The following is a 21,625-nucleotide window of genomic DNA, read 5'->3' as shown; positions in this document are numbered from 1 at the left end:
CAAATTAAACAGCTGATATGGAGCCCTGGTATCGGGCAACTCGAAGAAGTTCCCATTGAACGGGTTCTAGCTTTTACCAGGCTCCTAGACGACTGGAAGAAAAATCATGAAATTATCTTCCAGAAACCCGGTGATCAAGACATTCAACCGGATGAACTCGATTTTACAAGAGAGGCTTTGGACAATCTTCAATTCCCTCCAAATGCACATCCCGCGATTTCCCGAGACTATTGCCTCCTTCTGGCCACGTACGCCTTCTATCGGGGACGTCTCGCATGGAGAATGAGCCTTCCCCATCAGAAAGCCAGCAAGAACGAGCTGGAAGCATACTTCTACTTCTATCAAGTGCTTAGGCTATTCAGGACGTTTACGGAATGCTCTTCATCCTTGGAATCAACTCCGCCGCTGCCATGCGAATCACTCGGGGCCAGTCTTACTCCCATGCTTTTCCTCATAGGTCATTCCTGCCCGAATCCCTCCTGGCTTCAGTGGATAATTCAACAACTAAGGCAGCTAGACCGAGAAGGGCTTTACAGCACTTGTGCATTTGCAAAAAGCCTTGAACCTTTACTATCTCTGGAAAAGTGCGTCAAACAGTACTCAGGATCTGGCATTGTGGACCGCTTCTCCGTGGCTTCTTATCGAATCATTGTAATCCCATTGCCCGATGCAAGTGGCCGGAACCTCGTGACATTCTACGCGCAGCCACAGTCCTCGGCACAGAGCAGATATGGCGGAGGGAATCAGGTGCATTATCCGTTATGTATAGCTACGTGGACGTGCTCGCAGTCACCTCCGGTAATCGAAACATTTAACGAGACGGACAGTCCATTTGATAAAGAATGGCTACTGGGTCAGCCTCTTGTCAAGGAATGGATCGAATGGTCCCACGTTTCCGGATTTGATCTTGACCAGGCTCTGCGAGATCATCTGCATGGCAGCGAGCTGTTGTCAACGGCAAGCCCTGAACTATCTGAATAATGAATTTGAAATAATAATAAAGAGAATAAAACGTATCCGCCTAATCATCGGACCATTGTTAAATCGTTCATTAGAAGAAACCCTCCCTATGGATTTCTGACATGGGCAGCCCAGCAGCCCTCAAGCCCTCCGTAGCAGAATCCCCAAACGAATTTGGACCGCATATGAAGACCTTTTTTGACATCGGAATATTCAACCAGTAGTCTGACCCGACTCGGCCTCGATGGATATAGACTTGCACATTCCGCATTCCGATATCTCTGGCTTCAAATGGACCGACACTGGTAAACACGTCTATTTTAACCGTGATAGCGGGTGAGATTCTCATAAGCAAAGGCCAAATTAGCGACAGCATGGCCTCTGACTCCCTAGTTGAAAGCAGTAACGTAATGTTGGCATCGACAGAGAGACCGCGGTCTGCAAGTGCAGCAAACATGGATAGAAACGGCGTTACGCCGATTCCTCCAGCAACCCAAAGTAAATCCAGCTTGTGGTGACCTAGAACAAAGTCTCCAATGACACCAACTATCTCAGCACTCACTGAGCCATCGAAAATAGATGGGAGTGCCCCATTTATTGGATGGATGTTCCCTCAGCAAGTCAAATAAAGCACCGGTCACTGCACCGGCCTTCATTTCCCGCATCGTTAAGTCAAATGACGCGACATCCTTCGATTCGTGCGCGCTTGATACAGTCCAGGTACGCACGCGGTCATCATTGATCGACGATGGGGCAGAGTCCGCCATGTGGTGGTACTCCGGCGGTCCGATCCAATCCATGAAATCAAGAACAATAGCCTGTCCAGGCCGAATCCGCAAGTCCCTAGCTCCAGGCTTCGCTACAACCTTGAAAGTAAAAGTTGCAAGATCAGAGGTATGCTGAACCGCCTTTTCAAGGACTGCCTTGTGCTGACCATTGTCATCGCCTTGGGCGTCCGCTTCTTCGACCAAGTATTTGACCTTGGGACTGTATGGGCTGCGCTCAACTGTTGTTCCTACTTTCTGGCGGACGGGGAGGGCGTTTTGGACAAACATGAACCCGGTCACCTGCATGGTCGTGATGACGGTGTGTCGGGCCATGATCTTAAGTGCTGCGGGCCCGACTAAATTCTCGGCTCTGCCGGTTATGTAAAGGATATCGCCAGTTGTGAAGGATACCACAGTAAATGCGGCCAGGCCTGTTGATTCAATGTTCCCCAGGCTGGAGACGTATCTGTTTCCCGAGTAGTCTGGCATGACTATCGTACGGCCGTCGCTAGGTCTGACTCGCAGGAATCCAGGCAGGCCACTCCGTGCGTTCATACCGGCATGCGGTACGAAATGTCCGGCTGGTGACGTTTCTGGCTTGGATTTTGTGCCGACGAATACCGTGTCTGCTTCGAGGATGAACTGGATGATTTCTTCCGGCAATCGTTCTGACGGAGCCATGTGGGGTCGATGATACAAAACTGTTGGTTGCGTACGCGGGCAAGGAACTAGTGAGCGGACATTGATATACTTGGGGCAGTTCCTGCGAGGTGTTAGTAGGTGGCAAGTATCAGGCCTGACCATCCACTTACCCGACCGTTTCTGTGACATTCACGTCAATTTGATACTCGGAGCCCTCCAAATGTTTGACTTCCTTTATGTAGCCTGCAAATTTGTTTCTTCGCCGCGTGGAGAACTCGACTCCAAGTCCAGCTAGCAAGAACCTTTCCGAAGCAGCCTGCAATTTGCCTCCTAGCGCAGTCAACCCTCTCACCGTATCCAACAGAGGATCCCCCTCCCAGAGCCGTGCATGGACGCTAAGAGTTTGCGGATCTGGGCTCTGTACAAATCCGATCCCTCCTGAAGTCCCAGCGACTATTGCCGCCCACGGACGACCCGTTCCATCCACGGTAGCGACCGGGATAAAGGGAAGATTATGAGTATGGAAGATACGATGCTGCTCAGGCATGAATCTGCGGACATTCTGCCAATTACTCTTCACTGCATCTGCAAATCCAAGTTTCCGTTGTATGGAAAGCTCGCCTGGATGCCAACCTGGGAGTGCTGATGTTGCCATGGCAGAACAGGCTGTATTGGTTTCAAATCTTTGGAATACATACCAATGAGTGCTAACGAGGCAAACGATACGGCCTTATACTTTCGAGCAAAAAAGCCCTCAAGGTGATGATAGCCACTCGGTATGAATTGCCATAGAGGGAATAAGCATTGGCCCCACCTGCAAGGCTGGGCAGTGTAGCACGTCACGGTTGGACTGGGTGTGTGCTGATGTTTAAGCTTTGAGACTGAGGAATGAAGGTGCCACATGTGTTACGGACTCAGACGGTAATTTGAAAGCGAAACATGCAACAATATTCTCAGGCAACTACCTGCGAGCTCAAGTGCAGATCGGGATGTGTGAGTGCTTTTCGTATTTACCAATCCGTCCCGTTAGATCTCCGTGGAAACTTCCTTTGTAGTTAAGATTGACTGACAATCAAGCTCATGCCTGGACAGCTCAGTGAGGGTGGTTCGCTTAGTTCGCTATCTCATGCAGGTTGTCTGGCTCTGCGTCGATCGGAATCCACTTTTTTGACTTCAGCTCGGAGATTCCTGCCCTCGCAACTTCTAGCCAATAGGCGGCCACTTCCATGGCTGCACGCCCCTCTATACTAGAAGCACGTAAAATGCAGTGACCATTTCCTGGGAGCTATAAAGTCCGGTCTGCACTGCAATCCCTCTATGATTCTTCAGCAGTGTCCTTATTCCTAACAGGTACCAGCCGCCCCCATAACTCAGAATGTCTCTCCCCGTTTACCATTACCTCACTCTTGGCCGTCTTGGCCGTGGAGAAGTTGTCAAGTGAGTATAAGCTCAAGATTCGATGTCTACAAGACACTAATCATGAACAGTCTTTTTTTGAAAGACGCAGGCATCAAGTTCACGGAATCGCTTTATCCTTGGGATAGCACCTGGCCTGAGAGAAGCTCCAAGTTGAAGGAGCAAGGCATCTCGAGAACGGGCCTATTGCCCGCTTTAGAGTATAAGGGTGTCATTCTGACACAGGTATGCCTATACCGTAGGCCTGCCAATCTTTAATCAACGATTGCTGACCCCGCTAGCACATCCCGACTTTGCGCTATCTTGCTGCAGATATCGGTGCCTATGATGGAGAGACTCCATGGGAGAAGTACATTGTTGATGCGGTGGCCGATATCTACATCGACTGGAGGGTAAGCTTATTCCCCTCTATCTCCATCATCAATCCACTGACCTGCCTCCAGTCAAAATGGGTAGCCAATCTTAGTAACAAGACGGAGGAGTACAAGAACTCGGTGCCAGGCTACCATGAAGTTCTCGCCAAGTACTACTCCGACTTCGAGGGCCCTTACCTCTTGGGTGAGAAGATCACATATGCCGATTTCGCAGTGTACCAGTCTCTTGATAACGATAAGCGAACAGGCACTCTTCCGGTAAGTCAACCCTTTGTCCTTTGCCCAGATAATGCAGTCATGCTAATCAGCTTCATAAGTCTCAAATCCCCGCGCCCTTGATCAAATTGCAGGAGGCGATGGAGAAGCGACCAAACATTGCTGAATATATCAAAGCAAATGCAAACTGAGACCTTTCATAGTAGCTTGGAGGGAACTACGAAAGCTTTGGTAGTTGCCAAATACAAAATTGAGAGAAATGCGACTCTGGAAGTTTCACATTGAGAATTCTGCTAGTACGGAGAATGACCAACCCTTCAAGTTGTGGGAGTATTTCCAAGGACATATGCTAGTACGAGTACCGTAAGGACCAACGCTCGAACTGGGGGCTTGCATTTCATCAATAAATCCAACTCATGAGGTATCTTTGACTCATTCTTTTTGTGCCCTAAATCGACGTCCGCAAAGGACCTTGCGCGTGGGCAAGAAGCGAGCAGACACTGGTGGCGACCGGAGTATTTGCACTGCTCCTGTCAAATCGAAGGCGGAATGCGTTCAAAGCTAGAGAACTCCAATCCTCCAAATCTTAAAAAAATTTTGGTCAATATTAAAAATTTTCGTTGACCTGACCAAATCTCCAAGATCTATACGATCGTCACTGAGGGGAAGGCGGCGGATCTTATCGCAGAGAAAAACCTTCCCCGTCCCGCCTTCTTCCTCTTCCCCACCCCTACACAGCACATCACGCTATGGCAGCTCAGACTACTGAGAAGCTGCAGCAGCTGGACCGTATGTGTAACCACTAACTCCATTGATTCGACAACTGACCTCTGCAGTAAACGGCCAGAATGGCCAAAAGGCCGACCCCGCCCCCGAGCAGGCCGGCGAAGCGGAGGACGACTCTGACGACGATCAAGAAGAGGGAGAAGGTGCCCCAGAAGCTGGAGCAGCTGGCGGTATGTTGTTCAATTTTTTTTTTCTCCAAGTTTCGATCAAGACTGAGTGGTCAAATTTGGTTGGGAGAATGCCTGAAACTTAAACTAACGTTATCGTCACGGTCGTGTGATAGCCGCCAAAAAGAAGAAGAAGCGCAAGTCCAAGAAGAAGAAGAAGGGCGGAGCTAAGGTCCAGAGCTCTCCCCGCGAGTCCCAGTTTCCAACCTATTTCCCAACGGCCAATACCCCGAGGGCGAGATCGTCGAATACAAAAATGACAATGCCTACCGCACAACCGACGAGGAGAAGCGTTACCTCGACCGCATGAAGAACGACTTCCTCCAGGAGTACCGCCAGGGTGCCGAAGTCCACCGACAAGTGCGCCAATATGCCCAAAAGAACATCAAGCCGGGCCAGACTTTGACGGAGATCGCAGAGGGGATTGAAGATGCCGTGCGTGCTCTGACTGGCCACTCGGGTCTTGAAGAGGGTGACAACCTGAAGGGTGGTATGGGCTTCCCCTGTGGATTGAGTATCAACCACTGTGCTGCCCACTATACCCCCAATGCGGGAAATAAGATGGTTTTGAACCAGGGAGATGTGATGAAGGTCGATTTTGGTGCCCAATTGAACGGTCGCATCGTGGACAGTGCCTTCACTATGTCTTTTGACCCTGTCTATGACCCACTACTGGAGGCTGTTAAAGACGCGACCAACACCGGTATTCGGGTAAGTCAATAAACTCCTTCAGTGGTCTTTGCATGTTACTCATATATCTCGCAGGAAGCTGGAATCGATGTTCGCATGAGTGATATCGGTGCTGCCATCCAAGAGGCGATGGAAAGTTACGAGGTCGAGCTCAATGGCACCATGTACCCTGTCAAGTGCATTCGAAACTTGAACGGCCACAACATTGAGCAACATGTCATCCATGGTGGCAAGAGCGTGCCTATCGTCAAGGGCACTGACCAGACTAAGATGGAAGAAGGCGAAGTCTTCGCCATCGAGACCTTCGGTAGTACCGGCAAGGGCTACGTACGAGAGGATGTAAGGCTTCTTTTTCTACAAAAATTTCTGTTCTGCATCTCAACTAAGTATTTTTCTCAGATGGAAACTTCTCACTACGCTCTTGCCCAAGATGCTCCCAACGTGCCTCTTCGTCTTTCGTCTGCGAAGAACTTGCTGAACGTTATCAACAAGAACTTCGGTACTCTTCCGTTCTGCCGTCGTTACCTGGACCGACTGGGCCAAGAAAAATATCTTCTGGGGGTGAGTATACCATGACGGGAATTATGGACAATAAGCTGACTGGTAACTAGCTGAACAACTTGGTTTCATCTGGAATTGTCCAAGATTATCCGCCTCTTTGCGACATCAAGGGCTCATACACCGCCCAATTTGAACATGTCAGTATTCTCAGTATTCAAATACCTAGTGTTCCTCGTATGCTAACTCTCTCTAGACGATTGTGCTTCGTCCTAACGTAAAGGAGGTTATCAGCCGTGGTGACGACTACTGATCGTTGAACGGTCTATATAGTTATCAAATTTTCTCAAAAATACGCAATGAAGCGACGTGATCTCTACCTTTTGCAAGCTCCAAATCTCGAAGGACCGCGAAAAGTTTTACTCGTAGACCATACGAAAAATGGTATTGGTCACATATAGTCGTAACTAGATGATTGGTCTATAGCACCAGTAACCAGAAGGCAACCAATTGATGCGCAGTCTAATAAGGAGTCTGTTTGGTATTCACAATGATTGTCTGGTCTATCACTTAGGAATGACTCCCCTATCTGATGCTAAGCCAAGAGTGCTGCCAATTTCTCGGCCAATAGGCCCATGACAGAATCAGCAGCCGGCACGTGATCCGAATCATGCCACTTTATATTGACCGCCGGTTTATACCGCCTCAAAATGCAGGGCAATTTCCAATATTCGAGAACACGCTAGCCATATATGGCTAGTGTGACTGTGTTCTATTTATCTTTCTAATGATTAATTCGTTGCATGATGATCCACAACACTCCCCACGTGAACCGGCCCCTGTGTCTTCCGGCGGATTTGCTTGTTGGAGTTCTCAACTACCAATACAACAATGTCTGTCGTCGAAGCTGAGCAGCCACACCTGCGGGTGTCTGCTGCCAATGGGCACTCGAACAAAGAGGCTCTCAATGAGAGAATTCCTCCTGCGGAATCGGCTTCCGTCGAGGACAAGTTCTTTTGGACTTATACTGAAGAACCGCACCGTTCCCGACGCATGGCAATCATCAAGGCACACCCAGAGGTATCGATGACTTTCCTTATATCCCGTGCTGCTTTTGTCGTCATGCAATGATCAAATACTTTTTATTCAATCCTCAATTTCCAGGACAGCACACTTGGCTTTATGATTTGCAATGCTAATGCTCGTCCATGCAGGTAACAAAGCTCTGTGGCCCCGAGCCTCTCACCAAGTGGGTCGTACTGGGAGTGGTCTCGACGCAGCTCACCTGTGCCTATCTGCTGCGGAATACCTCGATCCTTGACTGGCGTTTCATAGCCACAGCCTACTTCATCGGTGCTACTTCGAACCAAAACCTCTTCCTCGCCATCCATGAAATCTCTCACAACCTCGCCTTCCGATCTGGATTTGCAAACCGGCTACTGGCTGTGTTCGCCAATCTCCCTATCGGGGTGCCGTACAGCGCCGCATTCAGAGTGAGACTCCTCAATTGACATCCGCCGGATCCAAGTTCGCTCGATAGCTAATCCACCCCGCACAGCCTTACCACCTCACCCACCACAAGTCCCTCGGTGTGGCCGGCCTAGACACCGACCTGCCAACCGCCCTCGAAGCCTTCTTCCTTGACTCCGTCCTGGGCAAGACCTTCTTCTGCACCTTCCAAATCCTCTTCTACGCCCTGCGCCCCCATGTTCATCTACAGTCCACCCTTCACCATCATCCACCTCCTCAACCTAGCTGTCCAGCTAAGCTTCGACTACCTGCTGACCCGCGCCACTGGCTCCCTACAACCCCTGTACTACCTCATCATGAGCTCCTTCCTCGCGGGCTCGCTGCACCCCTGCGCAGGTCACTTTATTGCGGAGCACTACTTCTTTTCGAAGGTCAAGGGCGGCGGCACCGAGTCTCTCGCCGAGCTGAAGACGAAGCCTGCTGCTCCGAAGTCCGAGACCCCACGGGCCCTGGACAACCTCGCCCCGCCAGAGACTTACTCGTACTATGGCCCGCTCAACATCCTCACATATAACGTGGGTCTCCACAATGAACACCACGACTTCCCCGCAATCCCGTGGACAAAGCTCCATAAGCTGCACCAGATTGCGGCCGAGTTCTACGAGCCGCTTCCCTGCCACCGCAGTTGGGTGTGGGTTATCTGGACGTTTATCTGGGACCAAAATGTTGGGCCGTGGTGCCGTGTGAAGCGTGCGCAGGGTGGTCGTGTTGTTGGTGGTGGCTCTGGGAAGAGCAAAACGCCTGCTGGTCGGAGTGGCGAGACTATATCGGCGCCACCGACGACTGGGGAAGAAGAGGGTGATGGGTGGAAAGAGAGTGAGCTTCAGTGCTAGAGTGTTCCGCTTGTTCCCAGTTTTCTTATCCTATCGGAGTTATATTAGACGGTCGATGACATAAAGGTCCGGTTTTGTTTTGGCATCATGAAGGTCATGAAAATATTGTATGCAGCAGATCGAATATGAATGAATCCAATGGGCGATATACATGACTTGTCGTTGTCATTGTATGTATGACATGAGTGATAGTTACCTTCGCGGGGTTGACGATCGAATTTAATCTACTTTCGGAAGGTATATGTCAACTTAGTGTATCTTTTGGCGCTCGATTCGATTATCACTTATCACACAAGGAACAAGTAGGATCGAAACGCTGGAGTCCGTTCATCGTAACGTGATATTAGACAAGACAGGAATAGTGTAGGAAAGCAAGGAAAAGCCAAAAAGAAGGGAAATACAAGTGCTCGGAGACAATATTCACCCACAGCCAAGACAAGAGACGGTGTAATGAGTAAGGAAACAGAAGTTATGGATACCGGGAGAAAGATATAAAAAAAAAAAGGAAAAAGAAAAAGGAAGACCAGAGACAACAAAGGCTGATGCTAGAAGCGAAACGGATGGCTCTTCAAGAGACTCAAGAAAGGTAGATGGGAGCTTGAATAGACAGGGCGTGTCGGCGTTGGGAGGCATAAACCCGGTGGGGCCAGGCTTAAAAAAAGATGTACGCAATCAGGAAGCTGAGCAGACAAAGCCCAGCGACGATCTGAAGAGGTACCCCGGCTTCGGTTTGTGCATGCTGCAGCTGCATTGTGGCGGGAGCGGCCTTGGGCTCGGTGGCTGTTTTGCGTTGGCGCAACCCTTCGTCTGCCAGTCGGTCCTTGAGTCGTTGGATCTGGGCGTTTGCATCGGCGAGTTGAGCCTTCAAGTCGTCGCCTGAAGGGAGGGCATTTGCGACTGCGGTCTTGGCAGCGGAGAAAGTGCTAGCGGGCTCGCTAGGAGGGGGGGGATGGCTCGGACTTGATCTTCTCGGTGAACTCGGGAGCAGGAACGGGGGAGACGTCATCGGCTGCGGTCTTCTTTGGAGCGGGGGTTTGGAAGTGGCCGGCGGGAGAGTTAGAGGCAGGCTGTTCCACCATCTGAGACAGAATAATTAGCATGCGCCGGATATATGTAGCACCTGTTGGATATGAATGAACATACGGAATCATCGCCGTTCAGCTCGGAGGTATCTTGATGGTCAGCCGCCAACCAGGCCACACGGATCTTGCGCTCGATGACGGAGGATTTCGGGGTTTGTTCAAACTATTGCACGAGGTTAGAAGAAGCTTCTGAGGGCCTAGAAAGGACGTGAAACCCACGATAGATGTGACGTTGGCGTGCTCCAGGTCCTTGGTCACTCCAACAGACTGGACGAGGAACTTGTCTTTGCATTTCGCATCCGGAGCTGGGTCCTCCTTCATAGCCTGCAGAAGAACTATACCGCAAATGTTAGCCAACCTATTCGCAACTTCTTTTTGTCGCATGGTCCCGAACCTTGCACCTCGACCTGCTTGCCAGGCTCTACACGCCCAGAGTTGGGGCGAACACAATAACTATAGAGATGGGGTAAGCGATATTCCAGAGCTAGAGCCGCACGATTGCTGGAAATGGTAGAGGAGCGCCATACTGTTTTGGGGCAGTCGTCTTGACCTATCGCACAAGAGACAATGACATCAGTAAAGACCGAGCCTGACAAATACCCAATGGGTCGTTTGCGCACACACCTTGAATACCACAGGCTCTTCATTGTTGTTGCGCAAACGCAGAATTTCGCAGACTTCGTGATTGAAAGGGCCTGGGACACAATACTGTGAGTTTTTGTCCGTTTCGCTTCCATATTTGCTTTGCGGTGGATGCGGGCGAAGGACACGGGGAACTAACGCTTGAAACCCAGCTCGGCGGGATCGATTTCAACCGACATGGCGATTTTTGGACTGCGCAGATGAAATATAGGGAAATATGCGAGAGAAGAGGAGGTAAGGCGAGAGCGCAGGTACTGCTGGCGAGGAAAGTCGAAATGTTATTGAGGAAAGGGAGCCTGCGTCCTCAGGAGTTGATCATCATCCACTTTGGGACTCGATTACTCAGCAATCAGGTGATCTATGGAAGGAGCCTCGAACTGGTCGACCCTCCAGAGGATCCCCGGTAATTCAAATGCCACTGCCGATCTTGTTGAAAATTGAGAGCGAATGGTGGCAGTAGGCGCCCTGCCTCGGCGTGGATAATCCCTCGGACCTGGGGATCTCAACATGTGAGATCACAGTGGGGGCGGTGATCCTCGGGAGTTTATGAGCCAATCTCCGGCAACGTGAAAATTAGGATGAAAGATTGCAGACCGGAGTCTCCTGGCAGTGTTGTCCAGTTGATGGTATGGAAAAGTCTCCTGGGATCGCTGCCCTCCGAGTTCCGGGCACAACCTCATCTCTTGCAGTTGAGTGCCAATCCAGCGGGCAGCTCCATCATGTATATTCCATGTCCTGGATATTCCATGTCCATGATGGTCTTTGGGTGTCAGCCGCGTATGACCCCTTAGAGTATATTCGTGGGCATCATGCTCGTCCGACCTCTTTGCCAGCTTGTCCTAGTGGCATCTGGCTCAGGGATCAAGGCCCCCCCCTGGCTAATAGATAAAAAGAAAAGTAACAAATGAGCTTCTATTTCGTCCTAATAGTGCGGGTTAAGCCGTAAGTAGATGGACTGTAGCTTGACTAAGTCTCCGCCGGGGCGTCTAGGCTTCTAAAGGCGTTGCAGAACATGGTCTGCCATGAGAGAGCCTAAAACACTAGGGTCGTCATAGGTCACTTGACCAGTCGGATGCATTGGCGGTACTGTAAGCCTAACAAGGAGCAACCTTCGGTATCAAACAATCTCCATGACATTGAAGGACACTCCCTGAATAATGAATTTTTCATATTGGACTCGACGAAGTAAGGGTCCGTTTGCAAAACCGCGTCTCCGCGTATCTGGATTCAGATGTTCAAGCGCCCTCGAGCAATGCTAATCGTCCCCGCCACTTGGAGGCCACCAACATCCGTGCATCTCATGAGCAGTCCTTATGGCAGAAGCTTTCACATTTCTACTGTGTAGTGTTTGAATATTGGCGCAGGATTATAAGCAAATCAATGAATTAAAGGGCGGCTAGGTGGACATCATAATCAGTGGCGATACTCTCTGGGTTCAAGTCCCACGTTCCACATAAATGATGATCACTATAGACCCGCGGTTTACAGGAGTAGATTGTTTAACTTTTGACTGTATACGAATAAGCTGGCTCCACTCCGTAGTACACTGCCATATCTTCCATTACATTCTACTGGGGGAAGTGAACGGATGATGAACAGGGCTGTCCCGACCTGTCGGTAAGAGGAGGTCGCATACGCCCACTGGCGCAAATGGTCCCAAGGCAAGCCACTGTCCTAAGAGTGCATCGTATGATGCAGTTCTCCAAGAAGTCTAGGCTCTTCCTCGAGCCATCGTAATTGCCCCACCGCTGCCATCCACCTACCATATACTAGCAATGATCCCTTTGACTGTAGTTTAGTCCTATACTTTGGGACTATGTAGACCACCGACAGACTGACGATGCGACTTGGCCTCCCAAGAGCCCGAATGAGGTATTAGCTGCGCCTTGGCGCGGGAGTAATACGTTGTTGACTAAAGGATCGGGTCGAAGTGCACTGGTGGGGTTTAGAGGATTTTCTCTTTATCCATATTCTAAAGAATAAGGATCTTGAGCGACCAATCTTTTCAACCTACGAATGACACTACTCAGTAGGTGGCGTGCACCATGGGGATTCACTGTGGGTATCATGAAAACGTGGCGAGTCAAAAGAAGAAAGGATGTACCCCGTGAAGAAAATACGAAGCGATTAAAACCGAGATCGGCGAGCGCAGCGTGTTCAGTCAAACGCATCGACCCCGCAGCAAATGCCTGTTAGAACATTGCATCATCAGCATAAAGCCCCTGGGCGTTTCGACAGGGAAGGCCACTGCATGGGCCCAGTCTGCACGCATGGTGCAGGGATGCGGTGTTTAAAGAGCTGACAGGACAATAAGATTCTGCCCGGAAGGCTCAAGCCAGTTCCCCGAGCACACGGCCCTCGAACTAAGAGGCTTTTTCTTATTCCCGAAATAGCCCTCGCTTACCCATTGGACGATTCGCAAACTTGAACCCTTGGAAAAGAAGAAACCCCTGCGCTCTTTGCAAGACCCCAAGGTGATCCGCGCACATCTACCCACGTAGTTCATACGGCATTCGAGAACGCAAACCAAGGCGTGGGTCAGCCGGAGCGAGACACCAAAGGGTACACTAACGGCGGTGGAGATGGACTTCCCGTCCACGAATCGGGCCGCCGCGAACGCCGGGACCCATACATTCCCTTCTTGGGATTAGAGAGTGCGCTGTTATTATCGGGAGACAATCCTCCTCCCCTCTTCTCCTTGGATCCTCCCTCATATTCCCCTAAACAAAGGCGCAGACATGGCCCCGAAAGAGGACCAGATCGCTGTCGTACGCCTCCCGACCCTGACAACCTGAAAACTCAATCTAATCTCTATAGGATCCTGACTTTTATACCTTGGCGGACGACTACCAACCGGATGACTTCCAATCGTGAGGACCCTGGGAACCGTACCCACTGCTCATCGAGTTCTAACCATGGATATGCAGTGAGACCACCTCACTTACGTCTTCCATCGCAAAGGGCCGTCTCGAAAATGGCCGAAGGTCGGTGCGATGTTGGGTCGAAGTTATGTTGCAAAGCTGACTAGGCGTAGATATCAAGCCATGAAGGATAATTACTGGTTCGTTGGGGTGCAATCGTGATCCCGATGCATGATTAACGAAAAACAGGGGTCCTTCTGATGAACAGCAATTCGAAGCCTTCGAGATTGGGTAAGTATCCTACCTCTCCGCGGTGGTGATGTGTTCTGACACGCCTTCAAGTCATTTGGTATTCCTAGTGCTTGACCACAACGAGCCAAATCCTCTTTTCCATTCTCCTATTAAAGAGAAACCGAAGGTACTCTTGATACCTACGAGATTCATATCCTCCTGCTAATCATCTGTAGCATATTCTGGACATTGGAACTGGTAAAGGCAGTTGGGCTGTGTAAGTTGACCTGCAACAACTGAAAATAAAAAAAGACTCCACTAACGGATTTCCAGGGATGTCGCAGATCTATATCCAGATGGTAACAATCCATACCGAGATCTTCAGTATGTCGAGTTACTAGTGGCTGACCCAATTAGCAACCGTTCGTGGGGTCGACATTTTCCCACCGCCCGTCACCTGGATGCCCCGGAACTGCGTTTTCGAGGTGGACGACGTGCTTCGCGAATGGACATGGCGAGATCCATTTGACTTTATCCACCTGCGCGTGATGTGTGGCGCATTCACCGACGAAGGATGGGATCAAGTCTACCGGCGAGCTTACGAGTAAGTCGATTTCTTATCGCCAATCGGACGCTGTAAGCTTATACTCACCGTCTTTAGCGCGCTCGAGCCTGGCGGCTGGATTGAACATATGGAGCTGGATGTCCGAGCATTCAGCGACGACGGCACTTTGACCGAAGACAAAAATTTGTATTCGTGGGGTGATATCTTCATTGGATGTGCCAAACGAGCTGGGCAGTCGCTCCTAACACAGGAAACCATGCGCGGGGCGATCGAGAAGGCTGGCTTTGTGGACGTACAAGAGAAACTTTATAAGATCCCCCCTAGGCCCCTGGGCCAAGGATCGAATTCTGAAGGAGGCCGGTCAGCTTCAGAACGCCCACTGGAACACTGCTCTGGAGGGCTGGGCCATGTGGCTTCTTACTCACCACGGAGCTCCGAAGCCGTGGACGAGGGAGGAAGTCCAGGTTTACCTGGCGAAGATTCGCGAGGAGCTGAGGGACCCCCATATCCATGCCTATGAGCTAGCGTACGTACATTTCATGTCCTTTGGCGAAAACTACCGTTATATGCTAACAACTTTCAGTCGCCGTGTGTGGGCCAGAAAGCCCACTCTGGAGGAACAGAAGGCAAAAGAAGCTAAGGTTAAGACCGAGCCTGCTCCTTAAGGGTTAGACCCGGTTAAATGGAACCACTATGAATATTGGATCATGATCTCGTTCCAGTCCAATGCATTCCTTGCTGGTATTAGTTATGCTTGTAGAGGAGAGGACTGGCCACAGTTGCCGCCAATCTCCTGATTGGTATATCTGTGGTATCTTTGAGAACTATTCTTACTCTGAGTCCATCTTTAAAATCAAGATATTTCGACTACCACTGCGAGTGATTTTTGCGTAGGAATACTGATCCGCCTTGGACGTGGGGCGGTGTAAACGTGAACGGGGCAACACTCGCCGCCTTCAAGTTAGCGATACGTCACTCCCAAGCTTTACCCACCGTTTCGCTAACTTTACAATATAACACTTCTCCTGGCTTCTAAAGCCTCCACTCTTTACCCGTTTTCTTCCATAATCCCCTTGACCTGTACACTTCATACCGACAATGGCGTCCGATCTAGAGCAGCTGCTTGAGATGGGCTTCGATAAGGAACGAGCCGAGCTAGCGGTCACTAAGAAAGGTGGCCGTAAGTCATGACCTCCCGAACGCAGCCGCATACAAAATTCCTAACACGCAAACAGTGCAAGGAGCCCTGGAATGGCTTGAGCAAAACCAGGACAAATCACTTGAAGAGATCAAGGCGCAAACTCAAGGAGAGGAGGAAGCCCCCGCGTTGAAGCCCGGCGAGGAACCCCGCAGCCTTGTCTGCAACGAGTGTGGCAAGAAGTTCCGAAGTCAATCGCAGGCCGAATTCCATGCCTCCAAGTCCCAGCACGTCGATTTCTCCGAGTCGACCGAAGAAATCGCCCCGTTGACCGAAGACCAGAAGAAGGAGCGCCTGGAAGAATTGCGGAGGAAGCTTGCAGAGAAGAAGGCTCTACAGTCAGAGCAAGATAAAGTGGACCAAAAGAGAAACGAGGTATGTGGGATCCCTGCGACGGTACTGATCAGCTGTTAACCGCGGCCCGCAGGAAATCCGACGAAAGAGCACCAAAGAGAGCCAGGATGCGAAGGAGGAGCTACAGCGGAAACAAATGATGAAGGAGGCGGCTGCTAAGAAGAAGGAGAAGCAAGAGGAGATCGAGGCTAAGAAGCGCATCAGAGCTAAGATCGAGGCAGACAAGGAGGAACGACGCCTTAAGGCTGAGCGAGAACGCGCAGAGCGGGCTGGAGTTGCTCCTCCTCCCCAGCCTACCGAGCCCTCCGGCCCTACCACGTCTGGCCCGGTGGCATCAAAGCCTGCATCTGCTTATACCGAGACTCGTCTCCGATTCCAAACCCCCGGTGGCAACATCATGAAGACTCTGCCGGTTGAGACAACTCTGTTCGAGGTGGCTGCGGCTTTGAAGTCGGAAGACGGAGTTGAGGTTCAAAGCTTCACCCAGAATTTCCCCAGAAAGGTTTTCAATTCAGAGTTCTTCGGGGAGACCCTGAAGGAGCTTGGACTTACTCCGAGTGCCAGCCTGATTGTCCAATGATTTGTTTACTCAAGATCCACTAGGAGGGGACCTTGGGTGCTATCGCTTTGCAACGAACGAGACATGACATGAATGTTTAAATACACACAATATGGTGTATTGGAATGAACGAGAGCCCTATTATAAGAAATGAATGATCTTTGAGATTGCTATTATTTTGCCTATCTAATCCCGGAAGGCAAGTCGCTCAGCGTGTATAGCCGTGTCAATGTTGCTCTTAGGGCGTCGGATACTTAGTGACTTGACAAATCAAGACCCAATGGCTTTGGATGACCCTTGGAATTTGAAGAAAGTGTACTTTCATGGTCAAAAGTAGACCTTAGTCAATATTGCACTCTCAATCAATCCGAATGGACGTGCGCGGAGCGGCTAGTTTAATTGGATTGCGGGGGCTCGTTCATATATTTGGAATTACTGACACGTGATGTTACTAGCACGACTTGAGGTTGACAGGGCTTACACCCCTGAGCGCGCCGGTCTGATTTAATTATTCATGCTCATTCACGCTCGCTAATATGATCGTCGCTCCTTTCTGGGTATCCATTGCCTTCTTGGCTCCACGGGCTCTAGCAGAAGCGGTATCTGCTACGTCCACTACCTCGACCGCCGCAACGCCAAGCTGTACAGCTTCTCTTATCGATAGCCTCTGTAGCTATCCAGAGCCTAACGGCAATTTTGCCGTCGCCGAAGACAGCGTAGCCTCTTGTTGGGACTACTGTAACAACAATCCACCCTGTGACTTTATCATCTTCAATGCCGGAAACCCTACCCTAGGCACAGGCACATGCTGGTTGTATCCCGGTGAAACGTTCGATGCCAGCAAGGGCACAAAATGTTCCACCCCCAACTTATCTGTCTATAACAAGCCTGTGTGCTCCGGCGGGAGCGCAACCACTACGTCGGGCGCCTGCGCCGCCACCGCAACTCCCTCTGCCATTGCCTCGGTTTGTGGGTACCCAATGCCTGGCGATTGCTTTGAAAACTGTTATGCCAGTTCGGGTGCGACGAACTGCTTGAGTATCTGCGCAGAGGCCGACTCCTGCAGCTACGCTGTGTTCAATCCGCACAATGACGGCAACTCGCAATATGCTGATGGCACTTGCTGGGTCTACCCCAACGGCACATACAACGCCAAGGATTCGACCACTTGCAAAGGTGGCCCGGAGCAGTACGTGTACAAGAATGTCTGCCCTAAGCCGTCGTCAAAGGCAAAGTCAACTTCCTCATCATCCTCCGTTCTATCATCCTCCACTGGGACTGCAGAGGCTTCTTCGAGTTCGACTACTGGCGCTGCCCCAGGCTCCACTACCAGCAGCAAGAATACTGCGCCTACCGGCCTCTCGCTCACCAATCCGTTGCCCCCTAGGTGCGGCAATTTTGATGTGGCAGGCCTTATAATGATATCCCTGTGAAACATATCCTTGTTTTCGTTGTCCGCTTGGCCAGCTGAACCAAGAATTGGGGGTGATGCTAGTATATTGTATATTCATGAATTTCAAATGAAGTTAATGTCATACACTTACTAATATGGTAGCTGTTTCGCTTGTTGCCTCAAGTAATAGTATAACACTCAGGACAAAAGTCCTGCTAACTCTGATAAATTCCACTACCGGCAAAGAGATCGGAAAGAGAGTCCGATAATTTGAAAGGACGGGATGGAAATGAAAGAAAATCTGAGCTTCAAGCCATGGATCTCGAGAAACTGCCGTGATACCCAGCAGTGATCATAGAGGTGTATAGTTCTGCCCGAGATTCAAGGCGGACAGAAAGCGGCTCCTATCACCACGTGATCTCGTGATGCCCACGCGGTCGATCAAGACGCGTTTGACACGCTTCCCAACAAACAACGAACAGCGACACCCTTACCATGCCAGCGTGAGAACACATGACCCCGAATATGGATTACAAGAACAAAAAGGACCAGAAAACTGATCAGATCTCCCAAAGTGTTGGCGATCAGCATCGGGGCGGCCCCGCGACCATCGGGATGCCTAATGCTCCAAGCGCGGCCGCGGCGAACCCATTCGAGGAACCACAGCGCCGAATGAGCGAATACACAGCCCAGGAAATCGCTACTCTCCAATCTCGACTGGATAAGAAATTAGGACCCGAATACATTTCAGCACGACCAGGTGCCGGTGGACAGAAAGTGCACTATCTCTCAGCAGATAAATGCATTAATCTTGCCAACGAGGTTTTCGGGTTCAATGGCTGGTCCAGCTCGATTCAAAAAATTGACATTGATTTTGTACGTCTCACGATTCTAATTTTCGTCCTTACTCTCTCACTCATGCCCGCGTCATAGATTGAGGAATCTCAAACCACTGGCAAGATTAGTCTAGGACTTTCCGTCATCGTGAGAATCATCCTCAGGGATGGCACATTCCATGAAGTAAGTGGTTTTTATGAGGCCGTGTTTTCCTTGCTATTAACTTTTGCTATAGGACATCGGCTATGGTCACATCGAAAACTGTAAAGGCAAAGCCGCAGCATTCGAGAAGGCTAAGAAAGAAGGAACAACAGACGCCCTGAAGCGGACATTGAGGACATTTGGAAATGTGCTGGGCAACTGTGTCTACGACAAGGACTACCTGTCCAAGGTCATCAAAGTGAAGGCTGCACCTGTAAGGCATACCCGCTTCGTTCACGGTCGAGCATCCTGCTTATTCTATACAGGCCAGATGGGATGTCGAAGCGCTTCATCGCCATCGTGATTACGCCCCTGTCAAGAAGGAACCTGCCCCTTCAAAGTCTATACCGGAGGATGATGATCTTCCTCCTCGTCCAGGAGCGCCTGTTGAACCAGCGAAGAGTATTCAGAATAGCACGGGTTCATTTGACGGAGACGGCGAGTTTGGTAGTAAGTACATACTGACTTTAGACTGTGCTTTAGCTAACGGATTCTAGGCGATCTTTTCGATGAAGCAGACTTTGTTGTTTCAGCAACAGGCGGCAATCCCGATGAAATATCAATAGACCCTGAGCCTCCACGGGCTCAACCCCCCACACCAATGAACAACCCAGCTGCACATCGTGGACCAGCCGCTGGACGCTTTGATCCCAATGTTGTGACCCCTTCGAAGCCAGAGAGATGGAACGGAGTAAGTCCTGCCATGAGACAGCCTTTACCTCCGACCGCGCGACCAAATCCTTCTTCTATACCCGGGCGTCCGATGGGTGCACCTGCGCCGATGCAAAATAACCCCAACATGAGGCCTGGTCCTCCCCAGCAGCGACCTCCCATGGCAGCAAAATGGGCAAACCTCCAATGCTCCGGTTCCCGTCAAGAGAGAGCCACCCAGCGGGTTGAACCAAGACTCGATCCCTCCAAGTGCCTCGCAAACCGTCGGCTTTTATTCCGCTCGAGTTGCGGACTCGTTGCGTGATAACCCCAATGCAGCACCTGCACCCGGAAGCCAGTTTGATCCTCATGCTGATAGCCCGTCAATCCGCAAGACTGCAGGCGTGGATCACACCAAGAGTGTCCCGATCTCACGCCCGATGCTTGCGGGTGCATCCCCTGCACCTAACAGCAGCTCACGCGATTTCATGAACCCGGCGACCGACCTGCAGCGCAGAGTCGGTGCCCCTGGAGGCCCAGCAGGTGGTGCTGGCAGTCCGTTGTCTCGAGGACCATCAACATCCTCGTATCGTCCTTTGACCAGGCCAAATGTTGATCAGCGGAGCGTATCAAACCCTACTCCCATGAACGGAGGGAGTGTACCTCCGCAAAACAACCCGAACGGCAAGCGACCTCCATTGAACGACGTGACCAACGCGACGGCTGAGCCCAGCCCCCCCGGTGTGCCTCGCTCAATGGGTCCGAATGAAACGAAGAGACCGCGAGTGTCTGATGTTGCGCCCGAGCAGCCACCACCTCAACCCCAGAAGTGATTTATGACTGTCTGCTTTTTACCATCACAATATCATGTTTCCAGGTACATTTAGCGGCTGTTACCATCGTTCGTCTCCGAGCTACTTTCATAATATTCTTCGAGGCGCGGTTGCATATCTTAACGGGTACGGATGGAGGACGGCGTTCGGAGACTGGCATTACGGTCTAACTTCACCTACAAATACTGTTACTCTCTCTCTTTCTGGGTGTCCATAGTAGTTAGAATCAAATCAGAATACCTTCCAAAGACGTACCATGCATTCTCTCCCAAACCTGTATGTGGAAGATCAGAAAGGACACCTGGGCATGTTGCCTTCCCTGAGTCGCCGAATAAAGAGAGGTGCTATCACGTCTAGAAGCTTCCATGGCCCTCCGCGCAGCACCACGGGCCAAGTCACGACAAAGTGCCCTAGGACTGGCACGAGACGACCCTTGGGTCCGGTTCCACTATTATCCTAGTAGCAATTGTGATTTCACTTCGGATTACCGTATTTCGACAAACCGTCTAGCGAGAAAAACCCAAGGTTTACCAAATTGTTTCTTGATACCCTACAAATCAATATAGGCTGTGTTGGTTGCAAGTCCTCGGGAAGGGTCCCAAATCCTGGAATTCATTGTGCTGTTTCAGGTTAGCCGTAAGGCCAGAATATGCATTGGCCGAGATCCGCGAGCCTATCAATAATTCGAGACTTCCGGGCATCCCCCAGGTAGTCTAACCCAGCAGGAAACTAAAAGGGGAAAAAGTGGGTCGGATCAAGGCAAAAAAGTGGGATCATAATAAAAGGGAGAGAGAAGGAAAGGGAATTTGCTGGGCCCGAGACTCTTTCGTTCCCTACAAGACCGATCTAGGAACCGTCTGTGCATTGACCGGGGAGGACGTAGCCGTGATCCGGGACCAATGGAGGCATGGCTCGCTCTGTCGACAGAATCTAGGCTTCCCATCCAGAGTTCACTGAAGTTGACCCAAGTTCACCCGGGTTATAATATGCAGCTAACTCGCCTACGCACCAAGCGACCAATAGAACAAAGGACTCCTGCAGGTCCGGAGGGATGAAGTCGCAGAGCGCGAGATATAATGCAAAATCGACGGTGTAGCCTTAGCATAGACGCCTTCCCGTACAGTTCGAGTCGATCACTATTCTTTTATTTATCGGGTACTTGGGAATTTGAATGGCACTGGAAAAGATCCCACGCACTCTTAGACAGGTACATCTCAGAGTACCTAGTCATCTCCACGCAGGCCTGTATGTGGAACTGGAGTCTGGGGCCGGATCCACGACGGAGCGGAGGTCAAACGTTGGGTCCATTTTTTTTAACTCAGCTTTCCACCCATCTTTC

General features: G+C 50.6%; 9 protein-coding genes across 9 annotated transcripts; 7 read left to right on the top strand and 2 right to left on the bottom strand.

Moving 5' to 3' along the window:
* Positions 1–1,051: 1,051 nt before the first annotated feature.
* On the bottom strand, positions 1,052–3,024 carry N7468_003156 (putative oxidoreductase, FAD-binding; the record flags this gene model as incomplete). The annotated part of the gene is made up of 3 exons (XM_058472453.1): positions 1,052–1,479; positions 1,523–2,490; positions 2,540–3,024. The coding sequence occupies 3 exons, from the start codon at positions 3,022–3,024 to the stop codon at positions 1,052–1,054; spliced, it is 1,881 nt and encodes a 626-aa protein (XP_058331456.1).
* A 720-nt stretch (positions 3,025–3,744) lies between these two features.
* On the top strand, positions 3,745–4,566 carry N7468_003155 (glutathione S-transferase; the record flags this gene model as incomplete). The annotated part of the gene is made up of 5 exons (XM_058472452.1): positions 3,745–3,806; positions 3,857–4,010; positions 4,067–4,177; positions 4,229–4,417; positions 4,477–4,566. The coding sequence occupies 5 exons, from the start codon at positions 3,745–3,747 to the stop codon at positions 4,564–4,566; spliced, it is 606 nt and encodes a 201-aa protein (XP_058331455.1).
* A 558-nt stretch (positions 4,567–5,124) lies between these two features.
* Positions 5,125–6,829, top strand: N7468_003154 (methionine aminopeptidase 2; the record flags this gene model as incomplete). The annotated part of the gene is made up of 7 exons (XM_058472451.1): positions 5,125–5,164; positions 5,212–5,331; positions 5,528–6,039; positions 6,094–6,357; positions 6,418–6,579; positions 6,630–6,716; positions 6,773–6,829. 7 exons carry the CDS (start codon positions 5,125–5,127, stop codon positions 6,827–6,829), a joined length of 1,242 nt encoding a protein of 413 aa, XP_058331454.1.
* Positions 6,830–7,407: 578 nt separating this feature from the next.
* On the top strand, positions 7,408–8,879 carry N7468_003153 (sphingolipid delta(4)-desaturase family protein; the record flags this gene model as incomplete). The annotated part of the gene is made up of 4 exons (XM_058472450.1): positions 7,408–7,596; positions 7,731–8,009; positions 8,075–8,224; positions 8,280–8,879. The coding sequence occupies 4 exons, from the start codon at positions 7,408–7,410 to the stop codon at positions 8,877–8,879; spliced, it is 1,218 nt and encodes a 405-aa protein (XP_058331453.1).
* A 652-nt stretch (positions 8,880–9,531) lies between these two features.
* Positions 9,532–10,782, bottom strand: N7468_003152 (uncharacterized protein; the record flags this gene model as incomplete). The annotated part of the gene is made up of 7 exons (XM_058472449.1): positions 9,532–9,802; positions 9,840–9,958; positions 10,023–10,124; positions 10,181–10,296; positions 10,356–10,511; positions 10,582–10,656; positions 10,743–10,782. The coding sequence occupies 7 exons, from the start codon at positions 10,780–10,782 to the stop codon at positions 9,532–9,534; spliced, it is 879 nt and encodes a 292-aa protein (XP_058331452.1).
* A 2,559-nt stretch (positions 10,783–13,341) lies between these two features.
* Positions 13,342–14,925, top strand: N7468_003151 (class I SAM-dependent methyltransferase; the record flags this gene model as incomplete). Its single annotated transcript, XM_058472448.1, has 12 exons — positions 13,342–13,371; positions 13,421–13,473; positions 13,531–13,587; positions 13,638–13,664; positions 13,714–13,755; positions 13,807–13,882; positions 13,932–13,972; positions 14,029–14,054; positions 14,113–14,299; positions 14,357–14,552; positions 14,599–14,786; positions 14,844–14,925. The coding sequence occupies 12 exons, from the start codon at positions 13,342–13,344 to the stop codon at positions 14,923–14,925; spliced, it is 1,005 nt and encodes a 334-aa protein (XP_058331451.1).
* Positions 14,926–15,358: 433 nt separating this feature from the next.
* Positions 15,359–16,392, top strand: N7468_003150 (UBA and UBX domain-containing protein; the record flags this gene model as incomplete). The annotated part of the gene is made up of 3 exons (XM_058472447.1): positions 15,359–15,440; positions 15,496–15,833; positions 15,886–16,392. The coding sequence occupies 3 exons, from the start codon at positions 15,359–15,361 to the stop codon at positions 16,390–16,392; spliced, it is 927 nt and encodes a 308-aa protein (XP_058331450.1).
* A 515-nt stretch (positions 16,393–16,907) lies between these two features.
* On the top strand, positions 16,908–17,804 carry N7468_003149 (uncharacterized protein; the record flags this gene model as incomplete). Its single annotated transcript, XM_058472446.1, has 1 exon — positions 16,908–17,804. The coding sequence occupies one exon, from the start codon at positions 16,908–16,910 to the stop codon at positions 17,802–17,804; it is 897 nt and encodes a 298-aa protein (XP_058331449.1).
* A 473-nt stretch (positions 17,805–18,277) lies between these two features.
* On the top strand, positions 18,278–20,286 carry N7468_003148 (RAD52 DNA repair protein RADC; the record flags this gene model as incomplete). The annotated part of the gene is made up of 6 exons (XM_058472445.1): positions 18,278–18,640; positions 18,698–18,784; positions 18,837–19,016; positions 19,069–19,252; positions 19,300–19,493; positions 19,642–20,286. 6 exons carry the CDS (start codon positions 18,278–18,280, stop codon positions 20,284–20,286), a joined length of 1,653 nt encoding a protein of 550 aa, XP_058331448.1.
* Positions 20,287–21,625: the final 1,339 nt, after the last annotated feature.

The sequence above is a fragment of the Penicillium chermesinum genome (genome assembly GCF_028974085.1).
Source record: "Penicillium chermesinum strain IBT 19713 chromosome Unknown utg000003l:1.0-5111272.0:1.0-5115320.0, whole genome shotgun sequence".
NCBI classification, from domain to species: Eukaryota; Fungi; Ascomycota; class Eurotiomycetes; order Eurotiales; family Aspergillaceae; genus Penicillium; species Penicillium chermesinum.
Note: the sequence above shows the minus strand (reverse complement) of the source record. Positions and strands in the feature narration are given on the sequence as shown.